The sequence below is a fragment of the Oncorhynchus clarkii genome, unplaced genomic scaffold, assembly GCF_045791955.1.
Source record: "Oncorhynchus clarkii lewisi isolate Uvic-CL-2024 unplaced genomic scaffold, UVic_Ocla_1.0 unplaced_contig_306_pilon_pilon, whole genome shotgun sequence".
In the NCBI taxonomy this organism is placed as follows: domain Eukaryota; kingdom Metazoa; phylum Chordata; class Actinopteri; order Salmoniformes; family Salmonidae; genus Oncorhynchus; species Oncorhynchus clarkii.
Genome location: NW_027258192.1, coordinates 64,889 through 78,077, shown reverse-complemented (window position 1 = coordinate 78,077; position 13,189 = coordinate 64,889). Strand labels below are relative to the sequence as shown.

At 39.6% G+C, this 13,189-nt stretch overlaps 1 protein-coding gene across 1 annotated transcript; it reads left to right on the top strand.

The window, feature by feature from the left end:
- Window positions 1-2,433: 2,433 nt before the first annotated feature.
- LOC139395941 (zinc finger protein 585A-like) lies at window positions 2,434-12,422 on the top strand. The gene is made up of 5 exons (XM_071143250.1): window positions 2,434-2,581; window positions 9,562-10,072; window positions 10,157-10,692; window positions 11,029-11,970; window positions 12,403-12,422. Exons 1-5 carry the CDS (start codon window positions 2,479-2,481, stop codon window positions 12,420-12,422), a joined length of 2,112 nt encoding a protein of 703 aa, XP_070999351.1. The 5' UTR covers window positions 2,434-2,478.
- The last annotated feature ends 767 nt before the right edge of the window (window positions 12,423-13,189 follow it).

The window sequence follows — 13,189 nt, the reverse complement described above, 5'->3', positions numbered from 1 at the left end:
TCATAGCCGATCATTGAGAGTATCTCTAACTTTCCTACTGTCTCTCTTGAAAACAGCAGGTCTGGGACAGGTAGCACGTCCGGTGAACAGGTCAGGGTTCCATAGCAGAACAGTTGAAACTGGATCAGCAACAGTGAATCATCAGTGTTTTTAAATGCCAAAGAATGGGACATGTAGCTGTTGAGTGAAAAGATGTGCCAAGTGTGGTGGGGAACATGATTACAGTGAATGTTGGAGCAATGTGACAGTTAAGTGTTGCAATTGTGTGGAGGACACAGAGCAGCATTTGGTGGATGCCAGGTGCAGAGAGATGCTCAGAGATATAGAATCTGTCTTGATGTATCATATGCAGAGGCTGTAAGACAGACTGGTGGAACTACAGTGCAGACTGATGGAGCTTCCATGGCTGGTCCTGTAGTAAGAGGACCTACTGTCAGACTGATGGAGCTTCCATGGTTGGTCCCGTAGTAAGAGGACCTACTGTCAGACTGATGGAGCTTCCATGGCTGGTCCTGTAGTAAGAGGACCTACTGTCAGACTGATGGAGCTTCCATGGCTGGTCCTGTAGTAAGAGGACCTACTGTCAGACTGATGGAGCTTCCATGGCTGGTCCTGTAGTAAGAGGACCTACTGTCAGACTGATGGAGCTTCCATGGCTGGTCCTGTAGTAAGAGGACCTACTGTCAGACTGATGGAGCTTCCATGGCTGGTCCTGTAGTAAGAGGACCTACTGTCAGACTGATGGAGCTTCCATGGCTGGTCCCGTAGTAAGAGGACCTACTGTCAGACTGATGGAGCTTCCATGGCTGGTCCTGTAGTAAGAGGACCTACTGTCAGACTGATGGAGCTTCCATGGCTGGTCCTGTAGTAAGAGGACCTGCTGTCAGACTGATGGAGCTTCCATGGCTGGTCCCGTAGTAAGAGGACCTACTGTCAGACTGATGGAGCTTCCATGACTGGTCCCGTAGTAAGAGGACCTACTGTCAGACTGATGGAGCTTCCATGGCTGGTCCCGTAGTAAGAGGACCTACTGTCAGACTGATGGAGCTTCCATGGCTGGTCCTGTAGTAAGAGGACCTACTGTCAGACTGATGGAGCTTCCATGGCTGGTCCTGTAGTAAGAGGACCTACTGTCAGACTGATGGAGCTTCCATGGCTGGTCCTGTAGTAAGAGGACCTACTGTCAGACTGATGGAGCTTCCATGGCTGGTCCTGTAGTAAGAGGACCTACTGTCAGACTGATGGAGCTTCCATGGTTGGTCCTGTAGTGAGAGGACCTACTGTCAGAACTGGTCTTTCTACTATTCCTGACATGGTTTCGAGGCCTGTTCAGAAATCTTGCAACCACAAATGCATTGTGACAAAGGATACTTTAATATTGAATAATATGTACTTCATAGCTTTCATTGGTGAGGTTATCAACATCTTGCATTGTGTAAAACAGAAATACCAGGTTTAAAGTTATCTTGTAAATTGCAGCAGTTGTTGGGGGTAACAGATGTTACTGTCGGTATGGATTTCAATAAACTGGATAACCTGGGAGTGGATTGTCTCAGCATGATTTAAACCCCCATGTTTGCAAACACAGAAAGGGATCTATTGATATAGTTTATTGGGGGTTGTGGGAAGGTGTGGTAGAAGTTAATAGGGATTTCTTGTTTTATTTTCTTAGTACAGAATTAGACAGACCTGCACCTTAAATGTTTGTTTGTGGATCTCCATGATACCATAGGAGGTCTGCATCAACGGACTTCAGTGCAGGTAGTGCCTCATCAGAGAGAGAACATTTCAGTTGCTCTACAGTTTTGAAGCTGAATGTAATGATTATCAGTTTTCTACATGTGTACTAATATTCAGACACATTCAGTTGTTTCTATATTTATCTATAATTCAAGGTTTTCACATGGGGCTTAAAGTAAATTAATTTTAGTGCCTGAAAGTCCTTGAATTTGACTTGCCACTGTACGACTCCTGATAATTCTTAATATGGTGTGAATGGGAAATACATTTGGTTTTTGTGAGTGAAATAATACAGTGAAGACAAGGTTATTCATAAAATAGTACATAGTGCTGCCTGAAACATACTGCGATCTTGTACTAAATGGTTTTTGAGTCATTTATGCATTTATGTGAATTTAGGAAATCTACGATAGATTAAGTGCACTTATGTTGTGCAATTTAAAATGTGTCTAATGTGAATGAATGTTTTGTCAAGGATTAGCTACCTGATCTACTGAAATGAGATAATTGAACAAGAAAATATATTTACAGAATAAAGTGCCAGAACTGTCAAGAAAATAACTTTTGTGTCCGTTTGTCTTTATTACTACAGACCGACTCAGATTAAGTCTGAAACCGGTAACATCAACAGTGAGGACAAACCCAACCTGCCTCTCTCCTTCCACACTGAGTAGGAACCTACAGTCACTGGGTACTGATAGTGACAGTGGAGCCCAGTTTGCACTGCAGGATCCAGAGATGGCATCAGTGAAGCTGGAAGACTGCAGTCAAACACTGGAGCTGAATGTCAACCTTAAAGATGAAGAAGAGGAGGAGAAGATTAGGACAACTGTTAGTCATGGTAAGAGCTGGTTCTATCTATAAATTATCTTCATAAATTAGACCTCCATAAGTTATGACCAGTCTATTGCTAGGTTGAATTCTGTAATTCTGACATCACACATCCCTGAACAACTCAAGACTTCACAGCGAAGCAAAAACTATTTAAACTTGTAACACCTGCCTTTGCCCACACATTGTCTCAAGAACGTTGAAAATGTTTAATACCCTCAATCACCAAGTTAGGTATACCTCATTTCAAAATAGGCCATGGCATCATCACTGTCAATATTGAATTATAATTATTCACGTTTTACCAGTGAAATGACCAAGCTGCGTCTGCATGCCAATCGTTTGATCTCAATCAGTTTCATGGGAATATGCATTTAAATCTTCTTGGATTACTGTTTGGTTAGCAAATTAGAGCAGATGGTGTTAAATTATTTTGACTTCCTGTATTTTGTTTTAATCAAAGCACATTCTGCCTAATGGCGCGTGCTGTTGAGTTTGGGACGATTCAGCAAACCATTCTAAAATCTCATAAGAAAATAGGTGTTGTTTTTGTTGTAACAGTAATGTTATGCTATAATATTTGGTGATGTGGGCTGCTAATTAATCATTAGGTGATCGTCCAAGACATTGATCTAACTTTACTAAACAAACACCATTGTGGCGGCTCATCGCTCTTGCAGCAATACACACCTGCAGTCTGCTGCACCGAACTAGCGATTGTTGCTCACCTAGCCTACTCTTTTGTCTCGCTCAACATTTGGTGATGCAGAAACGAGAGAACATGTTGTTTTTATGACAATCTGGGAATATTTGGCCAAGGAAACATTTCTGGTTGGTCTCAAGGAATGTCACACAGGGAGACTTTTTAAAGTGGGATTGAGAGAAGTAGCAGCTAATGCTCATGGAGAGCCTAACTCTTATTATTAACCTTTATTTAACTAGGCAACGATTGGAGAAGTGTTGAACATAACCAGTGGACTGTCACATCCTGATGATTTATATCTGATACATATATATTTAATATTTTATATATCAAGTTGTCGAAACATCTCAATGATGATCAATGGAAACAGGATGCACCTGAGCTCAATTCAAAAGTTTGGGGTCACTTAATCTACCCATGGTGTCCGATTTAAAAAGTGATTTACAGCGAAAGCACAACATGTTAGGTCATAGCCAAGTAAAAAAAACACAGCCATTTTTCCGTTACAGTCTGTAGAAACAAGTCAAATGATGTATGCAATCAATCTTTAGGATGTTTTTAACATAAATCATCAATAAGTTTCCAACCGGAGAATGTCATTGTCTGAAGAAAAGCATTGTAACGAGAGCTAACTCTGTTGGGAGCAAGTGTCATGAGACCGAGGCTCTCTGCCAGACCACTTTCTCAAAGAGCTCTCATGAGCCCCTCCTTTATAGTAGAATCCTCAAACCAGTTTCTAAAGACGGTGACATCTAGTGGAAGCCCTAGGAAGTGCAACCTCATCCATATCTCACTGTGAATTCAATAGGCACTGTTTTGAAAATCTATTTCTCACTTCCTGTTTGGATTTCTTCTCAGGTTTTTGCCTGCCATATGAGTTCTGTTATACTCACAGACATCATTCAAACAGTTTTAGAAACTTCAGAGTGTTTTCTATCCAATACTAATAATAATATGCATATATTAGCATCTGGGGTGTTGAGTTTGGGACAGTTTTCAACTGTGCTAACATAGTTTTCAACTGTGCTAACATAATTGCAAAAGTGTTTTCTAATGATAAACTTGGATTAGCTAACACAACATGCCATTGGATCACAGGAGTGATGGTTGCTGATAATGGGCCTCTGTACACCTATGTAGATATTCCATAAAATATCTGCCGTTTCCAGCTACAATAGTCATTTACAACAATAACAATGTCTACACTGTATTTCTGATCAATTTGATGTTATTTTAATGGACGAACAATGTGCTTTTCTTTCAAAACAAGGACATTTCTAAGTAACCCCAAACTTTTGAACAGTAGTGTATATTTCATATGTTTCATACATAAAGTTGTAGAAACATCTCAAGGATGATCAATGGAAACAGGAAGCATCTGAACTCAATTTTTGTTCTTCTGTTTTTTGTGTTTTTTTTAAAATAAATTTGCAAAAATCTCTAAACCTGTTTTAGCTTTGTAATTATGAGGTATTGTGTGTAGATTGCTGAGGATATTTTTTTATTTAATTTTAGAATAAGGCTGTAACGTACCAAAATTAGAAAAATGGGAAGGGGTCTGACAGTGCCCTCGGAAAGTATTCAGACCCCTTGACCTTTTCCACATTTTCTTATGTTACAGCCTTATTCTAAAATTGATTACATGTTTTTCCTCGTCAATCTACACACAATATCCCATAATGACATCACAATACCCCATAATGACATCACAATATCCCATAATGACAAAGCGAAAACAGGTTTTCAGAAATTCTTGCAAATCTAAAAAACAAATTTAAAAAAATTGCTTATTTATTTTTTTAAGTTTTCAGACCCTTTGCTATGAGATTGTCCTTGAGATGTTTCTACAACTTGATTGGAGTCCACCTGTGGTAAATGCAATTGATTGGACTTGATTTGGACAGGCACACACCTGTCTATGTCAGGTCCCACATTTGACAGTGCATGTCAGAGTAAAAACCAAGCCCTGAGGTCGAAGGATTTGTCTGTAGAGCTCGGAGACAGGATTATGTCGGCACAGATCTGGGGACCGGTACCAAAACATTTCTGCATTATTAAATGTCCCCAAGAACACAGAGGCCTCAGGGTGAAATATCTTAGTCATTACTTTAAACACACAAATTCTACTATCACCCTTGTGATGTTGAGTGGAGGATGGTATAGCTCATAATTTTCACGACTTTTGCCTCTTATTCGTTTTTGACTCCTACCCAGTTTTAGAATAGTTTTATTCCCATTCCCATACAGTCTACTGAAATGAATACATACACTACCGTTGGAAAGTTTAGGGTCACTTAGAAATGTCCTTGTTTTTTTTGTCCATTAAAATAACATCAAATTGACCATTAATACAGTGTAGACGCTGTTAATGTTGTAAATGATTGTAGCTGGAAACGGATGATTTAAAAAAATTGAGTATCTACATAGGTGTACAGAGGCCCATTATCAGCAAATATCACTCTTGTGTTCCAATGGCATGTTGTGTTAGCTAATCTAAGTTTATCATTTTAAAAGGCTAATTGATCATTACAAAACCCTTTTGCAATTATGTTAGCACAGCTGAAAACTGTGGTGCGGATTAAAGAAGCAATAATAACATTCCTTTTTTAGACTAGTTGAGTATCTGGGTCATTTGTCGGTTCGATTACAGGCTCAAAATGGCCAGAAACAAAGACCTTTCTTCTGAAAGTCGTCAGTCTATTCTTGTTCTGAGAAATGAAGGCTATTCCATGTGAGAAATTTCCAAGAAACTGAAGATCTCGTGCAGTTCTGTGTACTACTCCCTTCACAGAACAGTGCAAACTGGCTCTAACCAGAATAGCACAACTGGGCAAGAGGACAAGTATTTTAGAGTGTCTAGTTTGAGAAACAGACGTCTCACAAGTCCTCAACTGGCAGCTTCATTAAATAGTACCCGCAAAACACCAATCTCAATGTCAACAGTGAAGAGGCGACTCCGGGATGCTGGCCTTCTAGACACTATTCTGGTTAGAGACTGTTTGCTCTGTTCTGTGAAGAGAGTAGTACACAGCATTGTATGAGATCTTCAGCCGTTTCCAGCTACAATAGTCATTTACAACATTAACGATGTCTACACTGTATTTCTGATCACTTTGATTGGACAAAAAACGTGCTATTCTTTCAAAAACATGGACATATGTAACTTTAGAATGTATTCATTTATTTCACCACTAATCGTAGTGTATTTAAAAAAAAAAATGTTTAACCTTTATTTAACTTTCTTAGCATACTGGTTATTGTCCGGAATTTCCGATGACTGACATGCCCAAAGTAAACTGCCCAGAAGCTAGGATATGCATATACTTGATAGCATTGGATAGAAAACAGTTTCTAAAGCTGTTAAAATAATGTCTGTGGGTATAACAGAACTGATATGGCAGGCCTTGAGAAAAATCCATCTGGAATATTTATTTTTTGAGGTCACCGGTTTTTTCAATGCTTGCCTATGGGATTTTCAAATAGATAGGACCCAGATTGCAGTTCCTATGGCTTCCACTAGATGTCAACAGTCTTTAGAAAGGGTTTCATGCTTGTTTTTTGAAAAATGATAATCGCATGGTATGCTTTCTCCGTAAAGCCTTTTTCAAATCTGACAACGCAGTTCGATTAATAAGAAGCTTTTAAATGATGTAAGACACTTGTATTTTCATGAATGTTTAATATTCCGATTTTTGTATTTTGAATTTCGCGCTCTGCAATTTCCCCGGATGTTGTCGTAGGTGTCCTGCTAGCGTTTGGACATAGGCAAGTCAGTTAAGAACAAATTCTTATTTTCAATGATGGCCTAGGAACATTGGGTTAACTGCCTTGTTCAGGGGCAGAACGACAGATTTTTACCTTGTCAGCTCGGGGATTCGATCTTGCAGCCTTTCGGTTGCTCTAACCACTCTGCTCTGTCACCCGGTATGGCCAGAAGAGGACTGGTCACCACTCAGCCTGGTTCCTCTCTCGGTTTCTTCCTGCTTTCTAGGGACTTTTTTTGTGGCCACTGTGCTTCTACATCTGCATTGCTTGCTCTTTGGGGATTTTAGGCTGGGTGTCTGTTAACCTCTCTGGGACCGTTTGGGACGCGAGCGTCCCACCTTTCAACTGCCAGTGAAACTGCAGGGTGCCAAATTTAAAACAACAGAAATCCCATAATTAATATTTAATAAGTATTTTACACCATTTTAAAGATAAAATTCTCGTTAATCCAACCACAGTGTCCGATTTCAAAAACATGTCAAACGATGTTTAGAATCAATCTTTAGGGTGTTTTTAACATAAATCTTCATTAATGTTCCAACCGGACAATTCCTTTGTCTGTACAAATGAAGTGGAGCGTAGCTACCTTTCACGTGAGTGTGCCAGACTGAGGCTGTGGCACTCTGCCAGACCACTCACTCATAGAGCCCTTATGAGCCCCTCCTTTAGAGTATAATCCTCAAAACAGGTTCTAAATACTGTTGACATCTAGTGGAAGCCTTGGGAAGTGAAAAATAACTAACATCACACGGTATCTTCAATAGGAGCTGAGTTGAATAACTACAAACCTCAGATTTCCCACTTCCTGGTAGGATTTTTCTCAGGATTTTGCCTGCCATATGAGTTATTTTATACTCACAGACATCATTCAAACAGTTTTAGAAACTTCAGATTGTTTTCTATCCAAATGTTCTATTTATATGCATATTCTAGGTTTTTCGGCTGAGTAGCAGGCAGCTTAATTTGGGCACGTTTTTCATCCAAGCTACCCAATACTGCCCCCTACCCCAAAGAAGTTAACTTCACTGGGGTAGGGGGCAGCATTTGGAATTTTGGATGAAAAGCGTGCCCAAATTAAACTACCTGCTACTTGGGCCCATAAGCTAGGATATGCATATAATTAGTCGATTTGGATAGAAAACACTGTTAAAACAATGTCTGAGTATAACATAACTGATATGGCAGGCGAAAACCAGAGGAAAATCCAACCAGGAAGTACTATTATTTTGGCTGTTTTTCCATTGAAAGCCTATCCACCATACAAAGACTTAGGACCCAGTGGAAATCTGTCTTCCTCAACATGTGACCAGTCTTTAGGCATTGTTTCAGATCTCTATGGCTTCCTAAACACGTGACCAGTTTTTAGGCATTGTTTCAGGCTTTTACTCTGAAAAATGAGGGAGATACACCGCTTTCAATGAGAGGACAGTGGAAATTTCATCCATATGAGCCAGGCACGTGATCGAGAGCGCGCATTTCTTGTTTACCTTTTTCCATTGACGAAGCTTTTGTCCGGTTGAAATATTATTGATTATTTTTGACAAAAGCAACCTGAAGATTGATTTTAAACATCGTTTGACATGTTTCTACCATCTTTTATTGTACTTGATGACTTTTCGAGAGTGCGCATTGTGCCTTTGGATTTCTGAACTAAACGCACCAACAAAACTGAGGTATTTGGACATAAAGATTAACTTTATCGAACAAAACAAACATTTGTTGTCGAACATGGAGACCTGGGAGTGCCACCAGATGAAGATCATCAAAGGTAAGTGATTAATTTTAATGCTATTTCTGACTTTTGTGAAGCTCTCCTTGGTTGGAAAATGGCTGTATGGGTTTCTGTGTCTAGTCGCTGACCTAACATAATCGCAAAGTGTGCTTTCGCCGTAAAGCCGTTTTGAAATCTGACACAGCGGTTGCATTAAGGAGAAGTTTATCTGTATTCGTATGTTTAACACTTGTATCATTTATCAATGTTTATGATGAGTATTTCTGTTTTTTGATGTGGCTCTCTTTACTTTCATCGGATGTTTGTTTGAGACAATGCATTTCTGAACACAACACACCAATTTCAAATGAGGTTTTTGGACATAAATATGAACTTTATCGAACAAAACACAAATTTATTGTGTAACATGAAGTCCCGTGAGTGCCATCTGATGAAGATCATTAAAGGTTAGTGATTAATTGAATCGCTATTTCTGACTTTTATGAGACCTCTCCTTGGCTGGAAAATGGCTGTTTGGTTTTCTGTGACTAGGTGCTGACCTAACATAATCGTTTGGTGTGCTTTCGCCGTGAAGCCTATTTGAAATTTAACACTGTGGCTGGATTTACAAGATGTTTATCTTTATAATGGTGTGAAATACTTGTATGTTTGAGGAATTTTTCATTATGGGATTTGAACCAGACAGGTTAAGCACTTTGTGACAACTACTGATGTAAAAAGGGCTCCATAAAATACATTTGATTAACATGTATATCACACCAACTGACTGGTTCTTCTGATGTTCACACAGGATACCATGTTGAGACATTCTCTACATCCAGAGAGCAACAGCAGGAAGATCAGAGAGCTAAGAGGTCTCATCACTGCCCACATTGTGAAAAGATTTTCCCATTTCTATCAAAGCTAAAAATACACCTAAAAATACACACAGGAGAGAAGCCTTACTCCTGCTCTGACTGTGGAAAATGCTTCAAAACATCAACGGTGCTAAAACTTCATCAGAGAACACACACAGGAGACAAGCCTTTCTACTGCCCTGACTGTGGAACTAGTTTCTCTCAAGTTTCCCACTTAAAATCACATGAACGTATACATACAGGGGAGAAGCCATACTCCTGCTCTGACTGTGGAAAACGTTTTAAAACATTATATGACCTAAAAGTTCACCAGAGAACACACACAGGAGAGAAGCCTTACGTCTGCTCTGACTGTGGAAAATGCTTCACAACATCAACTCATCTAAAAGTTCATCAGAGAACTCACACAGGAGAGAAGCCTTATTACTGCTCTGACTGTGGAAAATGTTTTAAAACATCAAATGAGCTAAAAGTTCATCAGACAACACACACAGGAGAGAAGCCTTTCTTCTGCCCTGACTGTGGAACTAGTTTCTCTCAAGTTTCCCACTTAAAATCACATGAACGTATACATACAGGGGAGAAGCCATACTCCTGCTCTGACTGTGGAAAATGTTTTAAAACATTATATGAGCTAAAAGTTCATCAGAGAACACACACAGGAGAGAAGCCTTACGTCTGCTCTGACTGTGGAAAATGCTTCACAACATCAACTCATCTAAAAGTTCATCAGAGAACTCACACAGGAGAGAAGCCTTATTACTGCTCTGACTGTGGAAAATGTTTTAAAACATCAAATGAGCTAAAAGTTCATCAGGCAACACACACAGGAGAGAAGCCTTATTATTGCTCTGACTGTGGAAAACGTTTTAAAACAACAACTCAGCTAAAGGTACACCAGAGGACTCACACAGGAGAGAAGCCTTTCTTCTGCTCTGACTGTGGGGCGAGTTTCTCTCATCTGGGCACCTTAAAAACACACCAACTTATACATACAGGAGAGAAGCCTTACGTCTGCTCTGAATGTGGAAAATGCTTCAAAACATCAACTGAGCTAAAAGTTCATCAGAGAACACACACAGGAGAGAAGCCGTATTTCTGCTCTGACTGTGGAACTAGCTTCTCTAAATTTTCCCACTTAAAAACACATGAACGTATACATACAGGAGAGAAGCCTTTCTTCTGCTCTGACTGTGGGGCGAGTTTCTCTCATCTGGGCACCTTAAAAACACACCAACGTATACACACAGGAGTGAAGCCTTATTCCTGCTCTGACTGTGGAAAATGTTTTAAAACATCAAATGAGCTAAAAGTTCATCAGACAACACACACAGGAGAGAAGCCTTTCTTCTGCCCTGACTGTGGAACTAGTTTCTCTCAACTTTCCCACTTAAAATCACATGAACGTCTACATACAGGGGAGAAGCCATACTCCTGCTCTGACTGTGGAAAATGTTTCAAAACATTATATGAGCTAAAAGTTCATCAGAGAACACACACAGGAGAGAAGCCTTACGTCTGCTCTGACTGTGGAAAATGCTTCACAACATCAACTCATCTAAAAGTTCATCAGAGAACACACACAGGAGAGAAGCCTTATTACTGCTCTGACTGTGGAAAACGTTTTAAAACATCAAATGAGCTAAACGTTCATCAGACAACACACACAGGAGAGAAGCCGTATTACTGCTCTGACTGTGGAAAAGGTTTTAAAACATCAACTCAGCTAAAAGTTCATCAGAAGACTCACACAGGAGATAAGCTTTTCTTCTGCTCTGACTGTGGGGTGAGTTTCTCTCATCTGGGCACCTTAAAAACACACCAACTTATACACACTGGTGAGAAGCCTTACATCTGCTCTGACTGTGGGAAATGCTTCAAAACATCAACTGAGCTAAAAGTTCATCAGAAGACTCACACAGGAGAGAAGCCGTATTACTGCTCTGAGTGTGGAACTAGTTTCTCTAAATTTTCCCACTTAAAAACACATGAACGTATACATACAGGAGAGAAGCCATACTCCTGCTCTGACTGTGGAAAATGCTTCACAACATCAACTCATCTAAAAGTTCATCAGAGAACACACACAGGAGAGAAGCCTTATTACTGCTCTGACTGTGGGAAATGTTTTAAAACATCAAATGAGCTAAAAGTTCACCAGAGGACACACACAGGAGAGAAGCCTTTCTTCTGCCCTGACTGTGTTAAAGGTTTTAAAACATCAACTCAGCTCAAAGTTCATCAGAGGACTCACACAGGAGAGAAGCCTTTATTCTGCTCTGACTGTGGGGCGAGTTTCTCTCATTTGGGCACCTTAAAAACACACCAACTTATACACACTGGTGAGACTTATACCCACCGCCTTACGTCTGCTCTGACTGTGGAAAATGCTTCAAAACATCAACTGAGCTAAAAGTTAATCAGAGAACACACGCAGGAGAGAAGCCATATTACTGCTCTGACTGTGGAACTAGCTTCTCTAAATTTTCCCACTTAAAAACACGTATACAATGGGGCAAAAAGGCATTTAGTCAGCCACCAATTGTGCAAGTTCTCCCACTTAAAAAGATGAGAGAGGCCTGTAATTTTCATCATAGGTACACTTCAACTATGACGGACAAAATGAGAAAAAAAAGTCCAGAAAATCACATTGTAGGATTTTTAATGAATTTATTTGCAAATTATGGTGGAAAATAAGTATTTCTATGTTTATTGTGCACGTTCCCTAAAGTTGAGACATCTGTGACATTGTGTGTCCTTTTATTGTCCCCCAGCACAAGGCGCACCTGTGTAATGATATTGCTGTTTTATCAGCTTCTTGATATGCCACACCTGTTAGGTGGATGGATTATCTTGACAAAGGCTGAAATGCTCACTAACAAGGATATAAACAAGGTTGTGCACAACATTTGAGAGAAATTAGCTTTTTGTGCATATGGAACATTGCATTTCAGCTCATGAAACCAACACTTTACATGTTTAGTTTATATTTTAGTTCAGTTTTTATTGGTAGGCCAATGTAATGTAACATACAAATGGAGTGGAATGGATGTTTTTGTCATATATAATACGTTTTGCTCTGAGACCAGGTTGTCCCTCTGCAGTATTCTGTGGGAAGGAGCTAGTAGACACTTTTTTTATTAAACCTTTATTTAACTAGGCAAGTCAGTTAAGAACAAATTCTTATTTACAATGATGGACTAGGAACAGTGGGTTAACTGCCTTGTTCAGAGTCAGAACAACAGATTTTTACCTTTTCAGCTCAGGGATTCGATCAAACAACCTATTGGTTACTGACCCAACGCTCTAACCACTAGGCAACCTTCCGCCCCTAACATGTATCAGATAGAGATGGTGTGATGATCACTTTTCACCATTAGTTTGGGGGGATTATTTTACAACTTTGTTTAATGATACACAGTTTATGAAATGAATCCATGTGTTTATTAATTGTCTTTAAAACTAGATTAGTTATTTTAGTTACTGATCATGAATGTGTTTGGATAATTGAAGCAAACTTTATTGATCTGCCAATGAGAAATAGAGGTACATGAATATGTA

Bases quoted from the DNA above. Each gene is read 5' to 3' on its own strand.
- LOC139395941 (XM_071143250.1), top strand. From the start codon at position 2,479: ATGGCATCAGTGAAGCTGGAAGACTGCAGTCAAACACTGGAGCTGAAT. The intron at 2,582-9,561 runs GTAAGAGCTGGT...ATGTTCACACAG, and splicing joins TAGGACAACTGTTAGTCATG to GATACCATGTTGAGACATTC. The intron at 11,971-12,402 runs GTGAGACTTATA...ATTGTCCCCCAG, and splicing joins ACACCAACTTATACACACTG to CACAAGGCGCACCTGTGTAA.